A 14627-nucleotide genomic window follows, 5' to 3' on the forward strand; every position below is an offset into this window, starting at 1 on the left:
CGTCTAGAGTTCGACAAACACTGGACAATCCATCCCACAAATAAAAGTTTACCCTCTGCTGATTACTGTGGATTTATTTCCTGCTGTAATGCGGCAAACTGATGCATTAAAAATCAAATGGGAGCTCAAAGATGCTAAAATTTCAAAAGAAAAATCTCTAAATGATTAACACAAAGTAACTGGCGTGACTTCCTGTCCTAGTTTGGAGAAAATCCATCTGAACATCCTCATATCCAAAAATAGATTTCTAATTGAGTTAAGAAGGTGGCGAGGCAGCTTCACACCCCTGATGGTTTCTAAATGTCCAATAATAAAACCGTCCGAGGCCGCAACACAGCGGCAGCTGAAGTGTGTCATGCTGTTTTTTTTTAATGGGCAAACAGCAGAACAATTCGTATGTTTTGTTCTAAATGTAGAGGAGCAGTGTTTGACATGCAGTTTGACCTCAACATGTGTTGCAAAATTACTTTCTGCTTGTGGTTTGGACGATTGGAAACTATTATACAGCAGATTTTCTGTATACAATGACATCTGGCTCCCAGGTTTTCCTTCAGTGAACAGACCATCCTGTGGAAACCTTTGATATTTTAATATTTAGACTAAGAAAATATTTATTAAGTTTGGTGAGGGTAATGATTATTAAAAAAAAATCTCCTCTCTGTGGAAACGACACTGATATTTTACACTTCCTCTTGCTTTGGCTTAAAACATTGTGAGATATAACAGAAGCCGAGCATCAGTTTCATGAATAAAACAGCATCTGAAGGACCATTGTTCAGTGCAACCTCTCTCCTCAGAGGTCTTCCTCAACCTGTGTGACCTCCTCTATCACACACACAAGCACACACTCATAAACACACCTGAGGGAGCCCCTTACATAAGCAGTACACAGAGGAGGAGGGGGAGGTGCAGGGAGAGGGAGGAGACAAAGTGGAACGAGAAACGGAAAAAAAATGACAGATAAATTACATTTAAGATTCTCTGCATTTAGTCGTAGACCTGAGGTAGATACAGATAAAAGCTTCTCTCTTCAATTAAGGACTTCAGGGGTTTGTGTGGGTGCAGTGCAAAGTCAAAAAAAAAAAAAAAAAAAACCTCAAGTAATGCGTCTTGGTGCAGTTCACCTTGTTCAATTATCTCCTGAATGCTGACTGACTCATACAGATGTAAAATACCTTGCCTCTGCCTATTTTCTTTTACACATAAAATATATATATATATATATATATATATATATTTTTTTTTTTTTTTTTTTTTACTTGCAGCAAACTTGATTTTTATTTTGACAGGCACTCAGGTATAACCCTGGCAGCCGGTGACGTGAAGGGCAGAGGACTGTGCTGTCTCTCCGACTGCAAAGTCAACTCCTTCGCTCAATGTCCTCCTGGTTTTTATTTATTTATTTTTTTGTGATGCAGAGGGCACTTTTTATCAAAATGTCTTGACTAAATTTAGCGAGCTGTGACTAAACATTGCAGGGGACAGGTTATAAATGCAGCTGAACGGGGAGAAGTCATATTTTATTGTTTTTAGCTCAGACTCTGATCTACAAGAGCAGGGTTACTTACATTATCATGCTTACATTTTACCTTTCACCAGGCTAATGAAAGCCTTCTTGTGAAAATCCCTCCATCACCTCCCTTTTCCTTTTACCACCCACATCTCCTCACCCCTCCATCCTCCATCTTCCTCCCTGCTTCGCCACATTAATCTCTCATTAGCAGCCCCCCACCCACCCTTCTCTCCATCCTTTTCTTTCCTTTCCTTCCCCAACACCAGCCATTATGCACACGTATATCGCCAACAGGCCTGTATATTTTCATCTCCGCTTCAGAAGAATCCTCAGACAAATGAGGGGCACAGGCAGCCATTTAAAGGGCAGCACTACAGAGCAAAGAGCCCCTCTGAATGGAGCCCATGGAGGGAGAGATAATAGACTTAAATAGGGCTAACATGCGGCACAGCCGGATTATTTGTGTGCATGCCCGCAGACACACACACACAGGCACGCATTAAACACAAATGGAAGAGCTTTCTCTCACTCAAGGACAGTCAAGGAAGGCGTGTGTCCATGTGCGAGCAGGAGGGAGAATGTAGAGTCTCCTATGCAGCATGAGTGCATATAGGAGAACAGGCTGCTCACTATCTGGATCTGAAGTGAGTCAGGGTGCCACGCTGAATATAAATGACTCAATGCAGATTAAGATGTCACTGTTTCAATGAATGCGAAGGCAGGGGCAGCATTGTAGGAGGTCAAATTAACCCCTTCCACCCCCACACTCCTTTTAAAGCCTTTGTCTGGCTGCGTGGTTGAGAGGTTACCACGAAACACACACACACAGCTGAGAGGTCTGCAGCTGCTCAGAGGCATATTGATTAGTTTTCATTTTATTTTCTACGTGATAGCAGTTATAGTCTGTCTACACTTTCACTTAATGTGGAGTTTATAATGAAGGCGGGGAGATCTGACGCTCACTTTACTGCAAACTGTGAACTCTCGATTACACGCAGCTCCACAGAAAACCTTTCTCCATCGCTCAGAGGTTAATTTATTCAGTACACTATTTTCAACTCCCTGATCATTATGCTGCTCGCTACATCAAAAAAAAGCTCACCTTTCCCTCTCAGTTCATGCACCTCTCCCCTCCATCCACATCCACATTGTCTCTCCAAACGTATGGAAGGAATACACATGATTGTCCTGTAATTTTACAACAAAAATCGTGCAGGTCATTGGCTCAAATGCTCCTCAGAAACTTTAGCATTATATACTACACCTTAGCATTCACATTTTCCAAAATACAGCTCTGATAACATATCTCACAGAAGTAATCACTGAGATCAATGAGAGTGGTGACGTCCCCCAGCGCTCTGGGAAATCTGTTCAGGTTTCACCTTTGTCTTCTCTTGGTTCGTTTACATCCTGTGTGATCACGTAACCACTAATGTTTGTTGCCTCTGTTGGACCCATTTTTAGCAATGTCTTTAAATTCCTAGTTCCAAGTTCTTCATGACCCAGCCACCATCCCGGAAACCAGAGTTGTTCTACACGTGTGCATGAAAAACTAGGACTCTAGAAATGCGGTCCTTGGATATCAGTCCTGAACCTGCAGCCTCCTCTACTGCAGGAGCATAACACTGTCAAATAATGCCAGAAAGATTGATGATGTCAGGGAGACATCGCATCCAAATTTGACACCATCTTTGAGCAGAAGCAGCTCAGGTGTCGTCTACGACCGAACTGGCTAAAATCCCTGAATAAAAACTGTGAGATTCGGTTGCTACAAATTCTATTCCCAAAGGACAAGAGGGAACTTCCAAACGGGAAAAAATACTTTCTATTAAAAAAAGAAAGCTTTTATTTTGGTATTCAAATTCACAAACATTTGCCAAACTCCTTCACAAAACACTGAACAAATTTTAAATAATGTAACTGCTGCACTTTAAGTCGTACTTTTAGTCTTGTTTGCTGCAGCTTACCAATAAATAAACACATAACCTATTTTTAATCTTACAGTTTTTGCTTGTTTTTGTCTCTGTTATCTTGTAAATACAACTTTAATGTCTTCCCAATGTCTTTGTGTGTGAGTGGTGCTATATAAATAAGTCAGGACACTGGGATTTGATATGGTATTAAAATTGTGGCATAGTATAGTAAAAGTATAATTTGTGGATACTGAGACAGAAACATGTGGGTATCTATTTTATGTCTTTGTGTGAGTACGCTGAATAATGAGGTTAGCTCCCGGTGAACGTTGCTCAGCTCAGAGCTGTTCATAAGTCATGAAAATGTGAACTGTCCCTTTCAGTAAAATCCAGTGGGTGGAGTTTTACTGCAGGAAAGAAGACTTCTCCTTTCAATTATTCCCTTCATGTATACTCCTAACTTTTTATTCCAGCTCAATGTGGAGAATGTGAGCTTAGAGAATTATCCTGCAAAGTCTTGCTGTACTGCACTGAAAATATACGGGATAGCACCATGATTAGTGCCTAAATTTTCTCCCTGTTCTCTTTGTGTTTTGTCAGAGATATTTCATGGGCGATGTTGATAAGTCCCTCTCTGTACACAGGCTGCTGTCAGAAACACCTGGACATCCTCATTGACTTTCAGTCTGAATTCCCAGAGGAGGATATTCCCTCACATCCAAGGGACAAACGGTGGAGAGGCCACTCCAGTTCAAGGACTCCCTCGCTCAAACGCAGTCACTCTGACTGTCCTGAACTTCAGCACATCACACCAGCTATGGCACTTTGACAGCCGAGGCAGAGATCCATGAAACCGTCGTCATGCTGGCTCAGTGTTTCATAATAAACCAGGCAGTCTGTTGCTTTGGCATTTTGCTACCAGTCCTTCCACACATGTGAGAGACAGGGATTTTCTTTGCTTAATACCAGTTAAGCAAAAAAACAGCACAGACAGACTGAAATCTGCGACCAAAGTGCATGCAGGACTCGAGATAATTTCAACAGCATTGAACATTTCACTCCTCACAAGTGACGTTCCTCCGAGCCAGGCTGTAACAACTGTGTCACAGTTTTGACCCGATGACCTCTTTAAAAATGCCGAAACACATCAGTGAGATGCAGCACTCCCCTCGAAATTTCACAAAATCTGATCATATGTGTCTGCAACGTTGTTTTCAGACTCATAAATTAAATAAAAAGATGCTCTGTCCCTCGCAAGAAGCACATAATTAAGACACTAGTAGAAAAAAACGCTCCTTTTTACATTAACTACATGTATATTATAAGAATTATAATATTATTTTCAGCAGTGGTGGCAGAGAGGAATAAAATATATCAGGGAATGGATACACAGACAATATAAAATATAGAATATCACCAGCCATATCCTATGAAGAATTTACAATATAACACTGGTGACCCCTGTGCTAGCACCGAACCTACACACAGCAGCTCTAAGTAAACAGAAAAACCAAGCAAAATATTTCACATGTAAAGAGCAAGAAAAAATATTCAAGGATCTAGCTGCTGTCTAATAATGAAATGCATTAATGCAGCCATAAATCTTGGAATGTTTCTTTTGTGAAAGACAAATAACGTCCATTTGTTGGCAGAAGCCCGGTTTCCCCCCACAGAGCCGAGCGCCTCAAAATAAATCCTGAGCCTGCGGGAAACACTGAAAACCACCACTGAGAGACGGAGACTAACAAATGTCTTGACCGTCGTCTCATTTGTTAATGGTAATTACACCGAGGTGTCACAATTAACTTGGTGCTGATACATTATTTTGCTGTATAAACTACTAAAACAAGGACCTCTGAAAGTTGTGAGGAAACCACCGAGATAAATTCTCATTAGTGGTTTTTACGTCCCAGTAACACCAGCAACCCCCGATGTGAATAATAAGGAGGCGAACACCGTTAATCAAACAAATGCAGTAGAATTTATCAGAGGGTCTACAGAATGATTATCAACGACAATGGGAACATACAACAACATTTGTCCCCGTCCTCCCACCAATTATCCCCATCAGCCTCCCTGACAGCGGCACGCAGAGACGTTGAATGGCCTAATCTCTCTTCACAAATTAGCTCCGTCTCTCATCTCCCCTTCCCAAATGTACACTGTGCCCTTAAACGTCACACGGTAACACTGCCTATTCATAACCATTATCTCAGGGCCTTTGATAATGGAGCAAGAAGGGGAGAGGAAAAAGACACAGGGAAATGTTAAAAAATAAATAAATAAACGGAGGGGTGGTGGAGGGAGAGGGGTGAAAACAAGCAATGTGGTTCGATCTCAGATTCCCCGCTGGCCCTGAGCTATCAGAGCCATTGATTGGCTCATGTAATTCTGCTCTGATTTGGCTTGACCAATCAATGGGCTGCAGACTCGCTTCCTGTGACTGTGCAGCCATTAGACTCGAGGTGAAAAATCCCATATTTTCTTCTGTTCCTGGAACTATGCGGTTCGCAGCCACCCGAGCCTCGACCACAGGACAACTTTCTTCTTACTGCGCTGGTCGTTTTGAGAGCTCGATCCTGAAAGCCATTTCCTGTCTCACCGCCTCGTTTCAGTGTCTGTATTGACTGGATGACACAAAATGCCTGTTTGGGAGGATGGTGTAATCTTGCAAGTAACATATGGACTAAAGGCAACTATGGACTAAAGATTATTCCTTATTCCTTATTCCTTATTCCAACAAAGAAGGCACTTATGTGCAAAAAATTCACATTTTTTTGAAGTGAAATATAATCAAACACACTGTATATTAAGTATTTCTAAAGTAAGACCATATTAATATTCATGGTCTTTCCCGCAGTCCACTTTAAATATGTTGCATCTGTATATGTATGTATGCAGATATACAATATTGACTATGCAGTAGTTATAATTGCTCATCTTATATTCTATTCTTGTGCTCATAACCTACTTTTCTATTTCATCCCTGTGCTATTCCATCTGCTGCTGGCACACAACTCGTTTCCCCACAGAGATCAATACAGCGTCATCTACTGTAATTTCATCTTAGGGGTCAAATAATCAGCCGAACCTTACAGATACATTAGATTTAGTTGTAAAAGCACTGCAGCCGGATGCTCACGTCAGCACAAGTGTCAGGGTTTCCAGTGACCCCACAAGAGAAATGCATGTACTGTATAATGTTGCAGGAGAATATATAGATATACTGTAATTCAAAAACTCAGTCAAATCTGAAGATACAGACACGATATGCATATTTTTTGATTTGGTGTGCATTATACTATCCAATGATATCATTATCTCCAGTGTCCACAGAGGATAACATCCATTAATCTGCTTAGAAATCACAGAAAAATTGTATTCCTAATAAAAGAACTTGCCTGAGAATCATCCTGTTTTTGAGTTTTATTCATTCAGCGTATTTTTAATGGTCATAATTTGCCAAAATGTTACTTCTACTAGGGGGTAAGTGGTCGAGGGTGAATTTAAGAGGGAATTTGGGCACCAAGAGGCTCCAAATGGCTGCGTAAAAAACTTCAAGTGGAAGAGTAAACACCTCAGGACTCCAAAATACTCTACTCATCTGATCACAGAATGAGAACATTTCTCAAATCTGTCTCTGGACATCACACACACACAGAGAGAGAGAGAGAGACACACACCCTCGATTACCAAGCAAACATAACAGCACTTCATTCTCTGCTTAATTTAGCCATTGATTTTTCTAACACCAGATCACACCATAGATAGCTGAAGACATCAGGCTGCAGTGTTTTATGGTCTTTGCAGGAACCCCCACCCCTTGCACACACACACACACACACACACACACACACTCAATCAGACAGTGAGAAGGAAGGAAAGAAAGAGGACGTTTCCCCTGGGACCATCACTAAAAATCACTGCCTGCTACTATTAGGAGATCTAACTATGGCAGTGTGTGTGTGTGTGTGTGTGTGTGTGTGTGTGTGTGTGATATTGTTGTTTGTTTGTGTGCGTGTGTGTGTGCATGCAGCTGCTGTCCCCTTCAGCGTGTGCAGCTTTGCTCAGATCAGATGTGAACCAGCAGACACTCACAGACACAGCTGTACCGACACATCACACACACACACATACACATACTGTACATTCATGCAGCTGCACACACACACACACACACAATAAACTGTTTCAGGGGCAAGATGGGAACACAACCAAAATGTGTGTCATTTATCTATTACGGTTATCACTATAATTCAAACTTAGCAGCAGTTACACCATTATCACTTCTACCAGCACGAATCCTCAGCCTGGTCTTACTAATAATAATAATGCAGATGTTGTTATTCACCATATTAGAACCAAGACTTTGGGCTACGATTTCTATCAGTTATAATAAACTGTACTCATAAATGTAATTGCTAAGATCTGAGAACTGAGTAGTCCAACATGGCTTACGTTAACTCCCACTCTCGTTAGCTTTGGGCAGGTAAAACTCTGGTTAGCATCTCTAGCTAGCAACAATGGATACGAACACATACACATGAAGCCATGAAGCCAGCCGAGGTAATTAAAGAAACACTTATTCACTCTCTTTCTTTATGCTAAGCCTAGCTTAGCTTAGCATAGCATAGCCTAGCCTAGCATAGCATAAAGAAAGGAAGCTCGTCTCTCTCCAAAGTTCAAAAATACGCTGACCCTCTTCTTATTGTTTCATCCATAAACAAACAGAAATGCAGAAAAATTACAGTTTGTGGTTTCAGAGGACATAATGTGGTGTAACTACATCCCATCTCTGGCTTCTTACTACAAAATAAAGTTGAACTATTCCTTTAATTTGGTGAGTATAGAGATATTATAACTGAGGAGATGATGCAGAAATTTGGATTACAGTTGTGATATATGTTCGTTTGCTTAAATCATGTTCTAGGAAACTTAATTAAAAACCCAAAATAAGTGCACAAACACAACATGAAGACGAGGTGTGACTGACTTACAGGCGTTGGTGACGGCGAAGCTGTTGGCCGTCTCGATGTTGTCCACGTGAGGCACCAGGTTGAACGGGGCTTCCGAGGCGTTCGGGCTGGTGTTGTGCAGGAAGATCGCCAAACGAAAGGCCGTGTACTCCTGATCAGTGTTTCTGATGAACAGACCGCCTGAGAGAGAGAGGGGGGACAGGTCTGATGAGACACTCTCTCTCTTCCACATGTTTAACCTCATGACAGACAGTTCAATTATTGCACAGAGCTGCACAGACATATGGAACAAATGGTAGAAAACCACTGAAACAATCTCACCACCATCAGCAAATATCCACTAGTCTAAACACACATTTTCAAGCATAAACTGACGTTAGAGTCCCCATTTTCACCGCCCATGTGGGGACGGGGAGTTAGCAGTCATGAGAATGAAACTCATCCCAATTGTGATTCTTATATATCATTTGTGGGGGAGGATCTCAAACGTCCAAATCACAGCCAAATTCAACTGTGCCTCCCCTGCTGAGGGGGCCACCTGGAGCCTCCTCAAGGGTCCTGATTGGAGAAGAAGAACTGAATCAAATAACAAAATAAAGTATTTGTCACTGCCCTTTAAAAAAAAAAAAAAAGTGTTTACTCATAAGGATCATACTCGTCTTTGTACAATCATGATTTTTGCTCCAAAGGTTACAAATGAGTCTCCTCTCTAGTTAAGAGAGACTAAATGTACGTATATCCAGGCAAAATAAACGTGATTGACAAAAAGTCATTCACTACAGGATACAAAGCAGTCAGTCCACACACTGTTAAGCTCCCAATAAATAATTTAATATCTTATTTTATTCACTTTCTATTTCAATTTCAATTTCAAACATTTCCTTGTTGAATAAGAGAATAAAATTATTTATGGGGAGCTTAACAGTGTGCAGATCTGCTCTTTTGTCTCCACACTAGCTTCAATTATATAATTATTTATATGACTATTTATTGATCTTTCCCTGCTATGGTTTGGGCACAAAATTGCTTTGTTAAGGTTGCAGAAAGATTGTGGTTTGGGTTAAAGCAAGACAAAGCGTCTCGATAAGGCTGTTTTGAGTTAATATGCTAATAATGATGATGCTAACACTCCTGATGTTCAATAGGTATAATGTTTACCATATTCAACTCCTCAATTTTACTATATTAGCATGCTAACATTTGCTAATTAGCATTAAATAGCTGCGGCTCATGGGAATGTCATTATTCACCCAGAGGGGAAACTTATATATTAGTAAGAAATGTCATGGCAATCCATCCAGCAGTTCACTGTGAACTAAAAATGTCAATGTAGAGATGGTGCTAGGGGAAAGGTCAGTTGGTCACAGTCGGCAGTACTAGCCTCTGCGTATCATAAATAAGTGTACTGAATTTCTTTACAGTCCACCCAGTAGCTGCTGAGAAATTTTAGTTGTCCACAACTACAATCGTTATGTTGCTAGCTAAAACCTGCCACCACACGTTTCTTGCCAGTAGCAGGTGGTGATGGCGGTGGTCGCTTACCAAGAGCTTCAGCCATCATTACAAGACAAGAGTTTGGAGTAAGCCCAGTAACCAGCGCTACTTCTTCAGGGCAGTCTGGACGCTACAGCGGCAGGGGCTAGCTTGTTAGCATGCTAACTTTAGTAGAAGAAAAGCAATGATAGAAGTAAAAGCAAAACATTGGCTAATGTTTGCTGCTGACTTCATGACTCTGAGCATTCACAGCGATCCCACAATCGTCATTTGACTCTCACTGTCTGTTGTGGGTTGTTTTAAAAGGTGCTATTATAAGTTTTCCTGCCACCAAACATGGTCACTTGGTCAAAGTTAGAATACGCCCTCAGAGCAACGCTGCTTCTTCAGGATAGTCTGGACAGCGACTTGCTATCATAAAGTGATGACAGGGCTAGCTAGTTAGCATGCTAGCCTCAGTAGAAGTAAAGAAGTGATACAACTAGAAGCAAAAGATTTGTGTTGCTTTCCACAGCTGGAGACTGCTCAAGGTGAGTAAAGGAATTAAATTTGATGCTAACTCACAACGTTTCTTCAGACTGGGGAGTAAACAGCTGCTAATGCTAATATTAGCTTCATAAAAACTTATAACATTTAGCACCTGTACGGTCAGAAAACCTTTGTGTAACATAATCACAAGAGGAACTACTTGGTTAAGAGAAACCAAGGTTGTTGATAAGTAAACTTAAGTCTTATTAGGCCTTTGAACAAACAGTTAATGCCATTTTTCTTGTGAGGACAACCTCAATATGGGGCAGCCACTGAGAGTTTATTAGGGTTTCGCAGACTCTTTTAGTAGCTATGGTCAGAGAGGAACCTCTATCATATTAGAGGTGGACACAACTGACTGGGCAATATATGAAATGTAATGAAAGGCCAATATTGGTCTGGTAAATCATTTTGCCAATATCCTATTGCTGTCAATTCAAGCCTTAATGCTGCAATATAGCAGCCCATAGCTCCATAAGCATTGCCAGGGTTTGTGGCGATGTAGGGTACAGTCTGTTTAACATGTAAATCACCTTTGTTTCATATAAATTGAAGCAGGAAAAGTGATGTAATATTCATCAGGTATCCTAAGGGATCGAGCTCTAGTATAAAGCATCTCATATGGCTTTGCTCTTGGTTTCTTTTCTCCTTTCTTTTTCATATATGAAGATCTTGACTAAGCTGTTCATGCTTGTGCAAATGTCAGTGGTGATTTAAGTTGGAAGCAGTTTGTTTCACATTTCACAAAGCTATCTTAAGGCAATGGTTCTTAGGATGAGACTGTGTAAATGTCATTTAAAGGAAAATGCCAGTGTGTTCTTTTTTTTCAGGCTGACCTCTTTAAAAAGGTAAACTTCAGAATATTTTACTCCTTCATGAAGCCTGGTCATATAAATCCCATCTCTATCTCTAATGAAGATAAAGTGACAGAGCTGTTTTTGATTTGTCATTTTTATAGTGTGATGGTCTCATGTCCCATTGACTCACACTTGCTACCAAATGCTCACAGGAAGTGTTAATTCCTGATTTACAAGGGGTGAAAAAAAAAGGTGCGAACAGTTTGTATATCTTGGCTCTCAGTCAGCAGGAATGCCCTTTACACATTTCAGACTTGAAAACTTATCTTCACAGCTGAGTACAAGAGGATTAAATCTTCAGACTTTCCCTTCTGCGAGATGAAACACCAAATAACGCCATATGGTTTGCTTGTGGTGATGTAGCTGGTGCTCAGTCGGTCCGAGAATATGGAAAGACCAGCTTAACCCCCATGAATAACCTCTGAAGAGCCACAGCCTTGAGAGAGTTATGTACATCCACACATGTATCACACAGCCAGGCCACTCAGATGATGTTAGGATCTACTTCACAAGTCAGAGGAAACCTTTAAATCCTTATAGAAATCTTTTGATGTTGCAGTTTTCAAAGCTGGATTTGAATCTGCATCCTTTGCAAATGTATAGAATCAAGTCTTTTTTGCTCATTTTTACAATTTTTATATTTATTCTTCCTCCTTTTTTGATGTTGTGGGTTGACTTCCTGTCCCCTCCCTCTCTGCCCTCCATGAAATACATGTCTGACAAAAGCTGCAGCCCCACCGAAGGCAATAAAGACGAAGAGTGGGATCTATAATTCTGAGGATCAATCTTCACATGCATCTCTAGTGTCAGAATTAATCTGTGTTGCAGTTGCACAGCGTGTTTGGCCACAATTGTGTTTGTGCACTTGCATGCATGTGTACACAGCAAATTTCCCAGTGCTAATAAGTGTTGATTTTACGAGATTTGATTGGAGAGGTGTTTACCCTCTCTGAAAGCTGATGGGAGCTCTGGGTTGGCTGCTCAAAACTAGCGCTAAATGAAGTCTGATGGGTCTGGCCTCTTTTTTTTACACTCGGAGGTCAGTTACAGAGCAGTGATAAGAAATATGACGACACAAGAAGCACTGAGAACAATCCTGTTAGCCAAACGATAACAAGGAGCAGTTCTAATTAATATGAGTTTGAAACAGCAGAGAAACCGTAGAAGAAATGCTCCCACATTTTTTTTTTTTTTTTGCCTAAATCAGCAGCAAAATATCACTTGAACGTCTGGCATGATGGCACAGCAGTTCCACAGATGCAGCTTTAAATCCCCACCCACCCAGCTCAAGTGTCTTCAGTTCCAGGGGTGCTGTTCTGTAACAGACCCTGACCTCTGACCTCCCTGCAGGGGCTCGGGGGGTTGGAGGGGGGGTTTGAGTATCACGTTGATATAAAAGGACAAGGAGAATCATTTGAACAGCTTGTCATTTTTCATCACCCTGACTGATTCTGATGTGCCTCCTATCTGCTACAAACGAGGGGTGCAGCAGAGGGTAAACCCCATAAAAAGTCAGCCTGAGCAAATATTTAAATCCAGAAATAAAAAGGTTTTAACACCTTCTTCTTGCTAACAGAAAATAATTCATCTGTGAGGTTAAATGTTTTTTTTAAAGGAGAAAGCATGAATGACTGCTTTTCTGATAATTGATTTTTTGGGAGGGTTGCGATGATCAACAACTGGAGGTCACAGTTTGTCCCTCTTTTCATTCCCAGCCATTAAATCATGCAAGTCAATCCGCCTGCTACAGCAGTGAAATGAACCATGAATCCATCACCTTCATCTCCTCCCATGACAAACACTGTGAAGTTGTTAAACGCAAACGTGGAGATGTTTGATAATAAAAAAAAAGAAAGAGGAGGAAGAGTAGTGCAGCCAGGGAGGAGGAAGGCCTATAGGACCGTGGCAGAGGTTTTATTGCAGCGCCAGGACCGGGGTCTGCGAGTGTTAACAGCAGTCAATGCACAGGCAGCCTGCATAGGGAATACACACACTTTGCTGCTCTGATCTGCTGCAGTGGCGGAGTGCACTGGGATACACACTGTAGCCTGCAGATACAAAGCGCATTAGGTGCGTGTGTATGAGAGTGTGTGTGTGTTAAACATGCATACATCAACAGAGGAAAGAATCCAGTCTGTGTGTGATATTTTAGAGAAGGAACATTTAAAAAAAAAAAAAGAGAGAGAGAGAGAGAGACTGCGGTGGACATCAACAATTTCCACTTGGAGTAGTGGCTGAGGTGTTAAATGGCAGGACAGAGGCAGCAGACAGGACGTCCACACATCCATTCACATGATTCTTTTTTTTCCTGGTTAGAAATAACATTAAAGGCTCACACTTACCGATCTGAACACTGCTCGGGAAAGCACCCATTGCCAGTCCCCAAAAGCCAGAGAATATCAACAGAAACCAGTCGCGAGAAGAAATCCTCATTTTGTTTCGGTTATAAACTGATGAGAGACATCGAGCAGGTTTAGTTAACACCCCCGGGGCAAAAGCAACATCACAGGGTAAAAAAAAAAAGACATTAAAAAATGTGTGTAAATGCCCGTTAAATATCCATGTCTGCTTCTGATGGCTTATTCTTGGATATCCCCCCGCAGTGCCGCTCGTTTGTACCGTCAAAACTGCGTCCGTCCGTCCGGCGCTGGAGATTTTGCGCACAACACCACCACCGAGATGAGGCGGGGGGAGCATTAAAGCCAGCGGCGGCCAGTGCGTCTGGATGCGGCTCAACTCACATCACAGCAATAACACACATGCGCCTTTTTTTTTTTACCCGACCGGGGCAGGCAGAGGAGGCAGGAGGGGCGTCAGTCAGTCCGCTCAGCACCGAGCCGCGGAGAAACTCCCCGCAGCTCATTTAACACCAAAACTTCCACAACCGCTGGTACGAAAACACACTGATGCGATGACTGATGGCTGACAGGAGATGTGCTCTTTTTGCAGAAGTAGATAAACGTCGTTAATCCGACCGTCCTCCTCAGGGTAAATGCTTCTCTACACAGCCTTTAATGTGCTGTAAGGTGCCATTTAAAATGCCCCAATTAACAGGATTATGATGAACAAGCTAAAATCCATCTGTGGGGTTTGTTTTTTGGAAACTGCTTCCTCTGTTTTGCCAGACACCACTTTCTTCTGCAGGACTAAAGCTGGTTTATTTAGCCTCATTTATAATTTTCACCATAAAGGCAGGCTGCCTTGTGTCTTTGGGTTCCAACTGAATACAAATGAACCACTACCATTCAGCTCAGCCCTGATTCACATCCACATATGTGATGAATTGTTAAACTTAGGAGTGAGAAGCAAAACGCTTTACTAAAGTCTTTCGAGGACACAGTTCCCT

The 14627-nt window shown here is 41.6% G+C and overlaps 1 protein-coding gene across 3 annotated transcripts in view; it reads right to left on the reverse strand.

Moving 5' to 3' along the window:
* Positions 1 to 14423, reverse strand: part of LOC108879165 (glutamate receptor 4) — a 97638-nt gene extending 83215 nt beyond the window's left edge. For all 3 annotated transcript variants that reach the window (XM_018670366.1, XM_018670365.1, XM_018670369.2), the window contains exons 1-2: positions 13624 to 14423; positions 8424 to 8582 (exon numbers count right to left, since the gene is read on the reverse strand). In XM_018670366.1, coding sequence (XP_018525882.1) covers positions 8424 to 8582; positions 13624 to 13978 — 514 coding nt within the window. In that variant the 5' untranslated portion in view covers positions 13979 to 14423. The remainder of the gene's footprint in view (positions 1 to 8423; positions 8583 to 13623) is intronic.
* Between the last annotated feature and the right edge of the window lie 204 nt (positions 14424 to 14627).

The sequence above is a fragment of the Lates calcarifer genome, linkage group LG20 (genome assembly GCF_001640805.2).
Source record: "Lates calcarifer isolate ASB-BC8 linkage group LG20, TLL_Latcal_v3, whole genome shotgun sequence".
In the NCBI taxonomy this organism is placed as follows: Eukaryota; Metazoa; Chordata; class Actinopteri; family Centropomidae; genus Lates; species Lates calcarifer.